The sequence below is a fragment of the Kogia breviceps genome, chromosome X, assembly GCF_026419965.1.
Source record: "Kogia breviceps isolate mKogBre1 chromosome X, mKogBre1 haplotype 1, whole genome shotgun sequence".
Taxonomy (NCBI): Eukaryota; Metazoa; Chordata; class Mammalia; order Artiodactyla; family Physeteridae; genus Kogia; species Kogia breviceps.
In genome coordinates, this window is record NC_081330.1 from 67324642 (window position 1) to 67338080 (window position 13439).

A 13439-nucleotide genomic window follows, 5' to 3' on the forward strand; every position below is an offset into this window, starting at 1 on the left:
AGTAGAGTGGTCTAACTTGTAAAGTAATTTCTATTTAATTGCATTTATTTAATAAACAATGACAAAAATTATAGGTTGAATAACAGGTTAACTTTTATGATTTTTTGACTGAGCTTTGTAGAAAAAATTAAATAGTAGACTAACTTTATACTTTCAATTTTGTATAACTGAGAATTTACTTCAAATTTTATAGCTTAGACTTTATGTACTTTTTGAAAGGGAGAATAATAATATCACACAGTTTGTCAGGTTATTTAAATTATACAAGTAATTTTAAAGTCATTTATTCGAATGTGCCATTATGTTAATGTTGGCTTTCAAATACCTGTTAGTTATGTTTTAAATTGGTTCTTTCATTGAAAGGATATTTAATGTCCTATGTTTTAATACCTGCACTGTGAATTAGCCTCAGTCATAAGATGGTAGTGTATTCAAGTTCAATAGTGATAGTGTTGAGGGTTATAAAACCAGGCTTTTCTTTAGGGGTTGCATACTAAAACAGTCACTGAAGAATCCATTCCTCCCAAAAAAGAATTATTTTCAGAATATTCTTTATTTGTATTTTTTACAGGGCGTGGAAAATATTTAAAACTGAGCTTTTAAGAGGAAAAAACTAGATTGCTAGATTTTTTTCTAAATCAGCATTCTTTTTTTAATCCCAATTTTGTTTAAAAGCTGAGGTTTTTATATGGATACCCTCTCCTGCCACACACATACATATATTTATAGTTGAAAAATGCTTAGTTGGGTATATTAATACTGCATAATTTTTCTCATAATTTCTCAGTGGGGCTAAATAATTTTTTTTTCATTGAAGCAAAATTTGATTTGGAGATTGCTTAAAGAAATTACCCATTGTTAATAGAAGTTCTGCTTAATTATTGTGGGAATACACTGTAGCCTTCAAATTTTCCAAGTATTTTATCATTTGGTAATACTTTGCTTTTCAGACTGGAAACATGCAAATGATTTTTTTTTTTTCCTACTAGCTCAGTGTAGGTATTCTTTTTTTTTTTTTTTTTTTTTTTTACGGTACGTGGGGCTCTCACTGTTGTGGCCTCTCCCATTGCGGAGCACAGGCTCCGGACGCAGGCGCAGCGACCATGGCTCACGGGCCTAGCCGCTCCGTGGCATGTGGGATCTTCCCGGACCGGGGCAGGAACCTGTGTCCCCTGCATCGGCAGGTGGACTCTCAACCACTGCGCCACCAGGGAAGCCCGGTGTAGGTATTCTTTTGATGCACGCTCTGTGCTGTTAATCCAGCATATTTTTGGAAGTGATTAATGATTCCTGGATATTGTTCATGTTAATAAAGATATTTGATGATTGTTTACCTGATTTCAGCAAAGATTAATGGCATGAGTATATCTCACATTCCTTTGACATATGACTTTGGTTTCTATTTTAAACACTTTTCCAAATGTTCATCTTCTATATGTGTCTTTATCTGTTCTCTATACAAATTTGCTAAATCTGGAATAATTTTTTTTCTGTGAATTTTTTTTCATGGTGGTCCTATTTGGTTAGCAAAATTGCTTTAGTTCTCCTTTATTGGGCTTGAAAAACAAAGGTAGCATTTTAAATGAGTATTTTACTTGTTTTCATGTTTGAGTAAGGGTTTTAAATGTCTGGCAATTTTAAGGTAATTCTTTTTCAATTTACTTTGTCTTTATAGTGCAGGTAAGTATTGTAAGTCAAGTATAATACAGGTGTCTAGCCACTGGATAGGATCTATTTGTAGATATCTAAACTGGTTACAGTTGCCACCAGCTCTCTTTTTTATGCTAGAATTCCCAGCAAGGAAAGAAATATGGTCATTAGTGGTGATCTCTCTGCTTAAGATATAAATATTATGTTCAGCCTTCCATTCCTGTTCTCTATTATTTGGTGATATTGTAATGGGACTTTTAGATAATGAGAAAAAGCACCCCCCCCCAAAGGAGAGTTTGGATTTTTCTAGTGTTAGCAAAAAAGGTTCATTTTTCTGACTATATCATCTTTGTCTTTTACTTTGAATCTTAAAAATAAAATTGAGACACATAAGTCTTTTTTTTACTTTTCAGGTATAAAAATATTGAACTATTTAGTATGATCTTTAGTATGATCAAATTTTCTAAATTTATATCAATGTTAATAAATTTTTTCTTGTTAAAATTTCCTCTAAAGCTGGCCTAGATTTTTACATAAAATCAGGGAATACACATTTTGTAATTTGAGCCCATGTATAAATTATTAATAAACTGTGGGTTCTTAATTTCCTACAGCTTTTATTTTCCTACTCCTAAGATTTATTTTTAAAAGTTATTTGATATTAATTTTAAGAAAACAGTGATGTTTTTCATTAATTGCAAACATTGTAGAACATGTGACTTAAAAAATAGTTTCATACTGTTGTTCAGCTTTTTGGTTATTTAGTGACTTCATCTTTATCTCATGAATAGCACTATCTTTAGGTGCAGATCATTATGCCTTGGTTATAGTTTTTCATAGAAAGGTTTTTATCAAGATACTAATTTGGGGGAATTCCCTGGCAGTCCAGTGGTTAGGACTTAGTGCTTCCACTGCAGGAGGCCCAGGTTTGATCCCACAAGCTGAGTGGCGCCGTCAAAAAAAAAAAGGTACTAATTTTGAACCAAGGAGTTAATAAAACACTAATACAGATTTTAAAGATGAGGAATTCCTTTTTTTTTTTTTTTTTGCCATGCTTTGCAGCATGTGGGATCTTAGTTCCCTGACCAGGGATTGAACCCGTGCTCCCTGCATTGGGGGTGCAGAGTCTTAACTACTGGACCACCAGGGAAGTCCCCGAAATGTTTTATTTTTTATTCTCAACCTGAATTATGTAACATTTGTTAAAACAAAGCCTCCCTCCCTACTAGAAGAATGTGTGTTCCTCACAAAAAATATTCAACATGTTTTGGACTGTAGTCATTTGAATTGTTTTACATATCAACCTTTTATATATGGTATGATGTTTTGTACTACATTTGCTTAGACAGTTGTTTTTTTAATCTTGAAACATAATCTTATTCAGAATTCTCTGTTTTAACTATTCTATTGTGATACTGTGCACAGAATGTAAAAAAAACAATTTAAAATTTTGTCACCTTTGTGTATGGATGCGCAGTATTTTGGCCTTCTAAAAATGTATTTTTCATTTAGCAATTTTCTTCAAGCCTGTTTTCAGAATCTCTTAAAAGATAAAGCAGTAGATTGTAGGATGTATTCAAGATGGCCTGTTGTTACATTTTAGAGATGGTGCATACTGGACGAAAGATGTTTAGAACTCTTTCAAAAAAAATTTTTTTAATGAAAACTTGAATTTTTTAATGTCTAAATCAGTGAAATACAGCTAACTTTAAGAATGTGACATAAGTGTATTGCCCCAAGCACTCATTAGCACAGTAGTAGTGAATGAGTAGAGAATATAGCACTGGCATAGTAAAATTAGTAGCAGATTGGGATTCAGGATTTTAGGTACTACTCCTGGTTTTGCCACTAACTAGCTTTGTTTCTTTGGCCAAGTCATTTCCCCTCTCTAAGCCTGTTTCCTCATCTGTAAAATGACAAAATTGAATTCTAAGGTCCCTTTTTCTAGCTCTAACATTTTGTGTTGCTTTTGTAATGGCTGTTTCTCTACAATTCCCTGGTGCAAGAGATCTTTCTCTTGATCACTCCTTTCTTAGAAACTCAGTGTTTTGAATTATTGATTTATCTACCAGCAAGAGGCAGTTTACTTTCTTTTCCTGTTTGAGTGCTTTAAACAAGAGGCATTACTGATTTCCTTTCTAGATAGAATCAGAATTACTAAAGGCTTTCTTGGCTCTTTCTGTCTCTCTCTCTCTCTCTCTCTCTCTCTCTGATTGCTTGTTTGTCTTTGCATTGTTGGGCTCATTCCTTATTTTAGTTTTGCTTTATTTTAGTAGATGAAGGTGGAAGGTGTAATAAGGCATTATCTTATCTTGGTATTCATTATGTGATTTAGAAGACTTAGCTTGTTCGAGGTTTTCGGTTCTTTTATTTATTCTTTCATGCGCCAGTTCCGATCATTGTTTGTGGGTTTTTACCCTCCCTCCCATATTGTTTTGCTTTCTTCCCCTCTCCTTTCCCGCCCTTTCAGGAAAATGGAGGAGTGACTCCATTACTTCCGGCTCTGCCCAGGTTTTCTGCCACAAGAGTGGCACAGCCTGTGCCTCTAATGCTTCTGATAGAGTCGTGACTGCTTTGGATGCTACACCTGCCCCAAGATGTAATGTTGAGCATTGAGATTCCAGGGGCAGTGTCTTGTTGCGTGGATGATTTTCTCAGAAACGTCCTGGAAAGCCTCAAGAAAGGAAACTTCCGAGCAAACAGAATCAACTAGGGATCATGACTATACATCCATCACATGCATACCAGCATGGGTCCAGCCGAGGCCTCCAAAATGATGCTTTGCCAGCCTCAGCTGGTTCTCACGTGATGATGTCCTTGAAGTCTCTGTGGCCTGTGACTCAAGAGTTAAGGTAGTGGAGTTTCCCTTAAAGCATCTCACAGCAGGCTTTGTAGATGGGACACATCTCACCTCAACATGTTTGCTGAATACTCAGGTTGAAGGTCAGCCTCAGCCCTTACTTAGGTCCTTCAAATTAAGTTCTAACTTTGAGGTGTCGGCTATGCGATAGGCTAGGTGTGTGATACAGTAGGTCTTTGACATATTGGACGTGAGCCATCAGCCATAATTTATGCAAAATAATTTAACTTTATTATTCTTTTTAGGGCTTAATGTATATGGCTATACATTAGGCTTTCCTTTGCTCAAAAGGTGTTAGAGGGCAAATTTAAAACATCTTAGTGAGGTAAAGCTTAGGGAGTCTATCACTCTGTATAACTGTCAGTTTGGAGAAAAATGAGCATTCTCTGAAGTTTGCAAATTTTTTTGCTTCTAAAGTATCTGTGATTCTTCTATATATTATGGTCTTACTGAAGGTTGTTGATAAATCAAATAATTCTTCATTATGTGGATCTCATTTTATTTTCCATGACTTATGTGATTTTTTTTAGTTGGTATAGAATCTTATTGTTTTATATATTTCATAGTTCTTCTTCATGACATTCTAGAACTTTAGTATTTGTAGGTTTACATATTTTGACTTTCCATTTAGTAGACATATTAGGAGTCTAGAGTTTGAAAGAAGAAATATTATGTGGTTTGTTAAAGTTAACAACCAAGTCTTTACAGATTATATGGAATTTAAGACATTTTTTGAACTTGTAAATACAAACTGAAATCAGGTGATTGAACTAAACTTTAGAGTAACTAAATTAATAATTGTATTTTTGTTGGCTATTATTGTACCACCCAAATGGGTATATAAGATCTTGTAACTGCAAGTAAACTATGTTTTTCTATTTGTAACCTATTATCCAGTGCTTCACATTTTATGCACACTTAAGCACACACACACATTTATTCATTCCAAAACAGTGGTTTTACTCAAATTGGCTTGAGAAAGTTGTTTCTTATTTATGGGAAATGATAATGTGCTGTGTATTAAAGACGATTTTAGAGTTTTTCCAGAAAGATGCTTTTAATAAGTTTAAAGAACCACCCTTGATTTTGAAACTGTTTCCTAATTTGTGGAGGGTGTGTTTATTTTTTATTTTATAAAATGATAAAAGTAAATGATATTTGGGTTTAAATTTTTTTCTTGACAAAATGAAAAGTTGGCAACCCTATATTAGTCCCCATTTTTAAAATGTTTACCGTGTGCAACCAAAGTCAGCAAACCACTGATGTAGAAGTTTAAGAGCAGTGAAGACTTCATTGCTCAACTCCAGTAGGGTTATTTTAAGTTTTTTTGATGTGGACCATTATTAAAGTCTTTTATTGAATTTGTTACATTATTGCTTCCGTTTTATGTTTTGGGTTTTTTGGCCATGAGGCATGTGGGATCTTAGCTCCCTAACCAGGGATCGAACCCCGTACCCCCTGCATTGGAAGGTGAAGTCCCAACCACTGGAACACCAGGGAAGTCCCCAACTCCAGTAGAATTTAAATTGGAGTGATCTAATTTTAGCAAATCAAGTTGGAAACCCTCAGAAAAGCTAACTCATCTGTGGTTTCCTCTTGCAATTGGTAACTCTCTGTGTTGTCTAAATATTCCTTATCTATCTGGTTAGGGGGAAAGTACCAAAGGGCATATAATAAGCATTTATGGAAGTGATTAGCTATTTTGTTTGCTTCAGTCTGTTTAGGTGCCTTTGCTATATATCTTTGAGTATAAATAGCAATGAACAATGTATCAAATAAAGTTAAGAAGGCATTAACATGCATTAACATCTCCTACCATTGAATGTATTCTTGACTTAAATGTGAGTGCATGTTAAGAAATAAAAAGAGGAGTTTCAAATCCAAAAATAACAAAAGTTCCATAATTCCAGCTGCAAGTTTTTGACTGAGCTAGAGTCATTCTTGATTGCAGAGTAGATGTTTATCCACATAGAAATTAGTTCATGGAAAACCAAGAATCATGTCAACTTTTGAGCCTTTCTGTAAGGTATTCCTTTGTTACTGTGATTTATGAATTTATATCAAAAGGTGCAAAACACCTCATCTTGCACAAAAACTGCTTTTATCTTACACTTTCAGATGTCTTCCTTTAGTGCAAACATGGAGATTTTTTAGGAATGTATTTTATTTTAACATAAGATGGTATTAAAGAATTATTTTCTCATGCTTTTAGCAGTTGATTTTTTCATTAGCAAATTGGTCTTTGAGGAGCATCTTGAAAAATTTTTATATGTTTGAGGCTAATGCACTATCTACTTCTTTGGAAAGTGGAAACTCATTTATGGTAATTTTTGTTCTTTTAACTATGTATGTGGTTAATAGCACTCTTGCCCCTTCTCTGCCCTAGTTTGAATATTATTAGGGATTTTTGATTGCTTCAATACTTATGTGTTGTATTCTTTCATTTGGTTAGAAGAATTTATGAAGTAAATTGAAATTTAAGGGCCAAAATATTATCCACTAGTTTGAGGTACTGTTTCACAATAAAGAGGTTTATTACACACTGATTTTCTAAGAATATGTTTTGCTGTTGAATAAATCCTCTCATGTGGAGTTCAGTTTTGGAATGCCATTTGTCTGAATGAATTGATTTACTTTTGTGGGCCTGTCTTGATATTGTTGTTGTTGGATGGTGGCAGCAGAGCAAGTGTAGGATTGGAAAGTTATCCAGCATGAAGTTGGAACTGGTCAAAATAGTTAGTAGAAATGTCCCTGAGATTTTTCACTATATTGCAGAATTGTATAGAACTGGGAGAAAATCAGTGCTAAGAGCATTTTCAAAAATTTTGCTTGGTAGTTTAGGTTAAAATATGGTTTTGATAGATTTTCTTTATAATAAAAAATCTATGGACACATTTATTTCTATTTTGATACACATAATTCTTTTTGTTTTTAATTTGTTACACTTCACCACCAAATATATAGTTTTCATTGTCTTTTTACTCAAGAATTGCCAAGAAGATGCTTTTAGAAGAAATTAAAGCCAATCTTTCCTCGGATGAGGATGGATCTTCAGATGATGAATCAGAAGAAGGGAAAAAAAGAACTGGAAAACACAATGAAGAAAACCCTGGAGATGAGGGTGAGTTCCCCAAAGAGAAGTATAGGATTTCATAATTATTTGACCAATTCAGGCTTTGAAGACTGTCTGACCATGAAATCTCTTAACACATGCATTTGAAATTTATTAAAATGTTGAAAACTTTACTACCTTTACTCCGTTTGAATATCTGGTAATAATTGTGCAAGTTTTGTCAGTTACTGCCAATAAACAGATGATTTTTAAAGGAAAATATTTTTTACCTTTAAAAAAATCTATAAATGTATACTGGTGATATTTAATCAATATTTAATAATAGTAATAGATCAAGTTTGATGTATGAGATAGCCTATTATCACCAGTGCAACCCAGATAAGTACACAGCTCTGATCAGTTCCATAAAACATGATAATTGTCAACAAACAAAATATGTAGTTTTACAACATTTTAAAGGAAAAAAGGCCGAAGGTTTTACTGATTTGTTTTCTCCATTTAGAAGCAAAAAATCAAGTCAATTCTGAATCAGATTCAGATTCTGAAGAATCTAAGAAGCCGAGATACAGACATAGGCTTTTGAGGCACAAGCTGACTGTGAGTGATGGAGAATCTGGAGAAGAAAAAAAGACGAAACCTAAAGAGCACAAAGAAGCCAAAGGCAGAAATAGAAGGAAGGGTAAGACATTTTAATTCTGATAGCAAGGAACATACTGGTTTTATAAACTAAGTATAGTTGTGAAATTTAAGTATATTGGCTCCAATTGACCACCTATATTAGGTATCAGCACACTGACAACAACTATTCTGAGAGTGAAATAAAGAATTTAGAGTGGGAAGATAACCCAGAAACTTGAGAGATGACACAAAGACTATTTTTGACCTTTAGTAGTCATATACATTTAGATTAAAAAGACAAAGAAATATGACAATAAATAAAATATGCATTAAACTTATGTAGAAAATATAAGACTGCCTGTAAGTGCAAGAAGAAATAATGAGGAAAGATAGAACATACAATTAATTTGGATAGATTTATGCAAGCTTATATGTAAAACTTTAGCCAGATTAAATTTTTATTACATTAAAAGTCTGAGTCCTTCTGCATTGAGTTACTTAACATGTTTCCAGTGTCATGGTAAACATCAAGGATACAAAATGAATAAGGAAATCATTGGCTTATGTGATGGTTTTCAACCTGACTCCACATGCAGATAACTTGGATTTAAAAATATACCTATGGCAGGGTTCCACCCCAAGCCAATTACAGCATAATTGGTGGTGGTAGGACCTAGGTATCCATATGTTTTAAGAGCATCTCTGATATGATTTTGATATGTAGCCAGGTTTGGAAGTCATTGGTTTAGTAAGAATTATTGACATTACTATTATAAGAAATTATAGTACCATGAGGGTTGTCTTGTATAACAGAGGTATTGTAAAGTGTGACACTGAGAGGATTTCTTTAGCTTCTTGGGGGCTAGGGGTTATCAGAGAAGACTTCACAAAGATGAAGAGTTTCACCCAGCAGATCAAGTTCTAAATGGGGAGCAGGTAGATGTGTTGTAAAGATTTATAATACAAGCAGCGAAAAAATTTTAAAAACCTCTGCAAATTGTTTAGCACATGGTGGAGGGGATGCAATTAATGTGGTATAGCTGGAGTATAGGAGGGAGTAGGGAAAGGAACAGCAGGAAATTAGGCTGGGCCAATAAGACAGAGACCAGATACTAGAGACCTTTGTAAGCCTGTGTTTCTCAAACTGAAGTACTTGGCAGTGGACTCATGGGTATATCAGGCTATAGAGTAAACATGGTACATCTCTTTGGTGTGTTCATTTTACTTGAGAGTTGGCGGAGAGTATTCTTATATTAAGTAATCACATATATTGAGCAATTAAATGTGAAAATTTCCTGAGAATTTCAGCTAACAAGAAGTTTAAAGAAAGTTTTTTCTTCTTTGGGACAGATTCTGAAGACTTTACTACCCAATTCCTGTCGGTCAGATTAACTCTTCTTTGCCACTAGGAATAAGAAAGCATTTTTGGAAGTGTCTGAGAAGTATAGTAGGCTCTATAGGATGGAGAGCCATTGAAAGGTTTAATTGTTTTTTTTAATTTTAAAAATTATTTTTATATTATAGCTATATTGAGACATAATTCACAAACCATATAGTTTACCAGTTTATAGTGTACAGTTTGTTTTTAGTGTAGTCACAGAGGAGTGCCACCACTTTTTAAAAACTTTTTATTTAAGGTATATATCCAGAAAAGTGTGCATTTCATAAGTGGATAGCTTGATGAACATGTATGGCACCTCAAGACACAGGACATTCGTTACCAGCACTCAAGAATCACAACTTCAGCACAACCACTCATTTTTTCCATTGAAAGATTTCAACCAAGGTTGTAATACGTTCAGATTAGTTGCCTGTTATTCTGTGAGACTGAAGGCTTTGAATCCATTTGAAGGATATTGCCATAGTTGATGTCAAGTGTGGTTGTTCTGGTATATGTGTAATAATGAGATTGCCCAGTGGAGCTGTAATGTTGTGCAAATAGAGGGCTAAGGAAAGAATCTTGGAATCCTGAACATTTAAAGGGCTAAAGAGCAGCAGCTATCCATTAAAGAAGGGGAGGAAGGTACCACCCCACCCACACGTATACTTAATATTTCATGGATATTTTCATGTAAACAAATAAATAATAGTACCTCATTTTGTGAATGCTTTTCTCATAAATTTCTTTGCAGCCTGACTACAAGCCGGTCTTTCAGATTCTATAAAGGAACTGAGTGATTTAGCATGTTACATAACATGATTTCCTGTGCATCTTCAACAAAAGGAGAAATACTGATTTGCCTCTGAGGCTTAGCTCAGGAATATAGAGTCCTTTAGTGGGCCAAATACATTTGAAATGCTTTGTTGAAACCCAAGTTTTCTGTGACCTGTGTTTCCATTGTTTGTCCTCTTCTGTGGGTAACTTATTACCCAGCTGTTTTTTTTTTTTTTTTGGTTCGTTTGTGTAGAAGGGAGTGAACTAAAACCCCATCATATTAATTTTTCTAATGCAGGTTATTATCATAGTGATTGATACTACATTTGGAGTTGCATGATTTTCCAAGTTTTGTAAACTCTGGTGTACCTGTATTGTCTGGAAACTTAATGTTGGGCAATAGGGAGAAATCAAAAGCTAATAGCTGAATTATAATATTAAATCAAGTGTAGCATGTGGATTTTAATTTTCACCTAAATTTGAAAAAAGTTGTAAAAGTTATTTTGGTGATAATTTCAAAAGTGTAGTTATTGCCTTTATAGTAGATGATATAGAAATTGATGTTATTTTTCTCATGCATTATAATGGTATTTAGTTATGTAGGACAGTGTCCTTATGCTTAAGGGTTAACTGTCATGATATCAGCATTTAATTTCAAATGGTTCAGTTCAAAAAAGGGTGTGTGTATGTTTAGGGAGAGATAAAGCAAATGTGCTAAACTTAACAGTAAGTGAATTTAGGAGAAGGGATACATTCAAAAATTCTTTAAAACTTTTGGTAGGTTTGAAATTTTTCAAAATAAAATGTTTGATGAAAAATGAATACTAGACTTAAAATTGTATTTAATTACAGGATAAGTTTGTGCGTACATTTGGACACCTGTGTTCTCCCAAATTCCCAGTTGCTTAACAGTTCTTTTTTACTATTGTTTGTTTTTTATTGTGGTAAAATATACATAACATAAAATTTTAACCATTTTTAAGTTTTTGAAGTAATTCAGTGGCATTAATATATTCACATTGTTGTGCATCCATTAACACTATCTGTCTCCAGAATTCTTTCATCATCCCAAGCTGAAACTCACTAAACAATAATTCCTCATTCTGCTCTTCTCCCATAGCAAGTCTTTATATTATTCATGCTTGCCTATGTTTTTTTTTTAGATAGAATAGACCTTTGATTCTGAGGTCAGCTCATGAAATTCTAAAAATATTTTATTTTGAAATAATTTTAGATTTATAGAAATGTCACAAAAATAGTGTGGAGTTCCTATATACCCTTCACCCAGCTTCCCTAATTTAATACCTTATACTTATTACAGCACAACAATCAAAACTAGGAAATTAACAATGATGCAATACTATTAGTTCAACCAGGATTTGACAGACTACACCTGTAGGATAAATCTGACCTTCTGCCTTTCTTTATAAGTAAAAGTTTATTGGGGCACTGTTATACTTATTCAGTTACTGCTTTCATGTGTTTATAGTGGCAAAGTTGAGTAGAGATGAGTGGTTGCAACAGAGACCATATAGCCTACAAAGTTGAAAATACTTACTGTCAGACCTCTGACCTCTGATGTAAACTGTAGATTTTATTTGGTTATCATTATTTTTCCCACTGGTGTTCTTTTACCACTTTGGAATCCACTCTAGGATCCCACATTGCATTCAGTTAGTTGTCTCTTTAATCTACTCCAATCTGTGACAGTTCCTTGGTCTTTTCTTTCATGACCTTGACGCTTTTGAAGTCTATTATCAGTTGTTTTCTAGACTGTCCATCTATATGTATTTGTCTGGTGTTTTCTCATGGTTAGGTTTAGGTTATTAGGCATTTTGATGACAGTACTACAAAAGTGATATTGTATCTTTCTCAGTGTATTGTACCAAGCGTGTATGATGACAATATGTCTTATTACTGGTAATGCTAACCTGATTTAAGTTGCTTAAGTTGGTGTCTGCTGGATTTTTCCACTGTAAAAAAGAAAACTATTTTTCTGTTCATATTTAATATCTTGTAGGGAGATACTTTGAGGCAATGCAAATTTCCTGTTTCTCATCATACTTATGTCCACTAATTTTAGCATCCAACTGCCTGAGCAGTTTTACTGTGATGTATGTTTAAGTGATTTTCAGTTTCTTTCATTACTTCTAGGAATAGTTATTTCCCCCTGTTTATTTATTTATTGCATTGCTTATATTAATATGGACTTATAGATAGATATTTATTTTATTCTATGAGTTATAATCCAGTTGTTCATTTTGTTGCTCAGATTGTTCTGGCTTTGCTTATTGGGAGCGTCTCAAGTTGGATCCTGTGTCCTTTGAATATATCCCCATCATTTTTTGAGCACTGCTTTACTTTCTGGCACCACAAGATAGTCCAGGCTCATCTTATATTTTCACTGCCTGGCTTCCTCTGGCCAGAAAGATATGGGTATTCTCCTGGGGTTTCAGATGCCTGTGTCTTAGTGGCAGTTTTGGTACAGAAAAAATTTTGGAGAGAAAAAATAAAATTGGGAATTCACCTTATATTCTTGTGATATGCAGGGCTCTGCTCCTTTTTCCAGTGCTGTGGCTAGAAATGCAGTCCTCTCAGAGTTTTGCTGTCAGCACCCACTGCATAGTTTTGGAATTCAGCCGGCCTTCCTGTCAAAACTAGGAAAGAAAGGAAAAAATAAAACCCATGGCATTCACATCCCTCCACAGTTTTATGGGGATCATTATTCAGGTTTTGATTTCAGTCCCTAGTCTACCTGCTCTTGTTTCCTTTTCACAGTTCTTAGGTTGTTATTTTATGTATTCTGTCTATAGTTTTTAGTTGTCATAAATGGCAGAGGGTCTATAATCGCCCTTATTCCACCTTGGCCAGCCTACTTTGCTTGTTTTAAATAACCAGAATTCTTTTATTGACAGGCAGTTTCTCATTTTGTCAGTTCATATACAATTAATCCTTATATTTTAATGTAGAATCATAATTTTATAACCATAGTTGGATTTCACTTGAATTTTTTATACATACCATTTGTGTCATTAACTGGTCTAATCTATATGACATAATATGTACTACAGATATTATTCTCA

At 33.9% G+C, this 13439-nt stretch overlaps 1 protein-coding gene across 22 annotated transcripts in view; it reads left to right on the top strand.

Moving 5' to 3' along the window:
* ATRX (ATRX chromatin remodeler) overlaps nt 1-13439 on the top strand; it is a 253199-nt gene that overhangs the window by 102784 nt on the left and 136976 nt on the right. For all 22 annotated transcript variants that reach the window (XR_010838695.1, XM_059050734.2, XM_059050736.2 and 19 more), the window contains 2 exons: nt 7498-7631; nt 8086-8262. Coding sequence is in view for 21 of the 22 variants with exons in the window: in XM_059050734.2 (XP_058906717.1) it covers nt 7498-7631; nt 8086-8262 (311 nt within the window). In the remaining variant the exon portion in view is untranslated. The remainder of the gene's footprint in view (nt 1-7497; nt 7632-8085; nt 8263-13439) is intronic.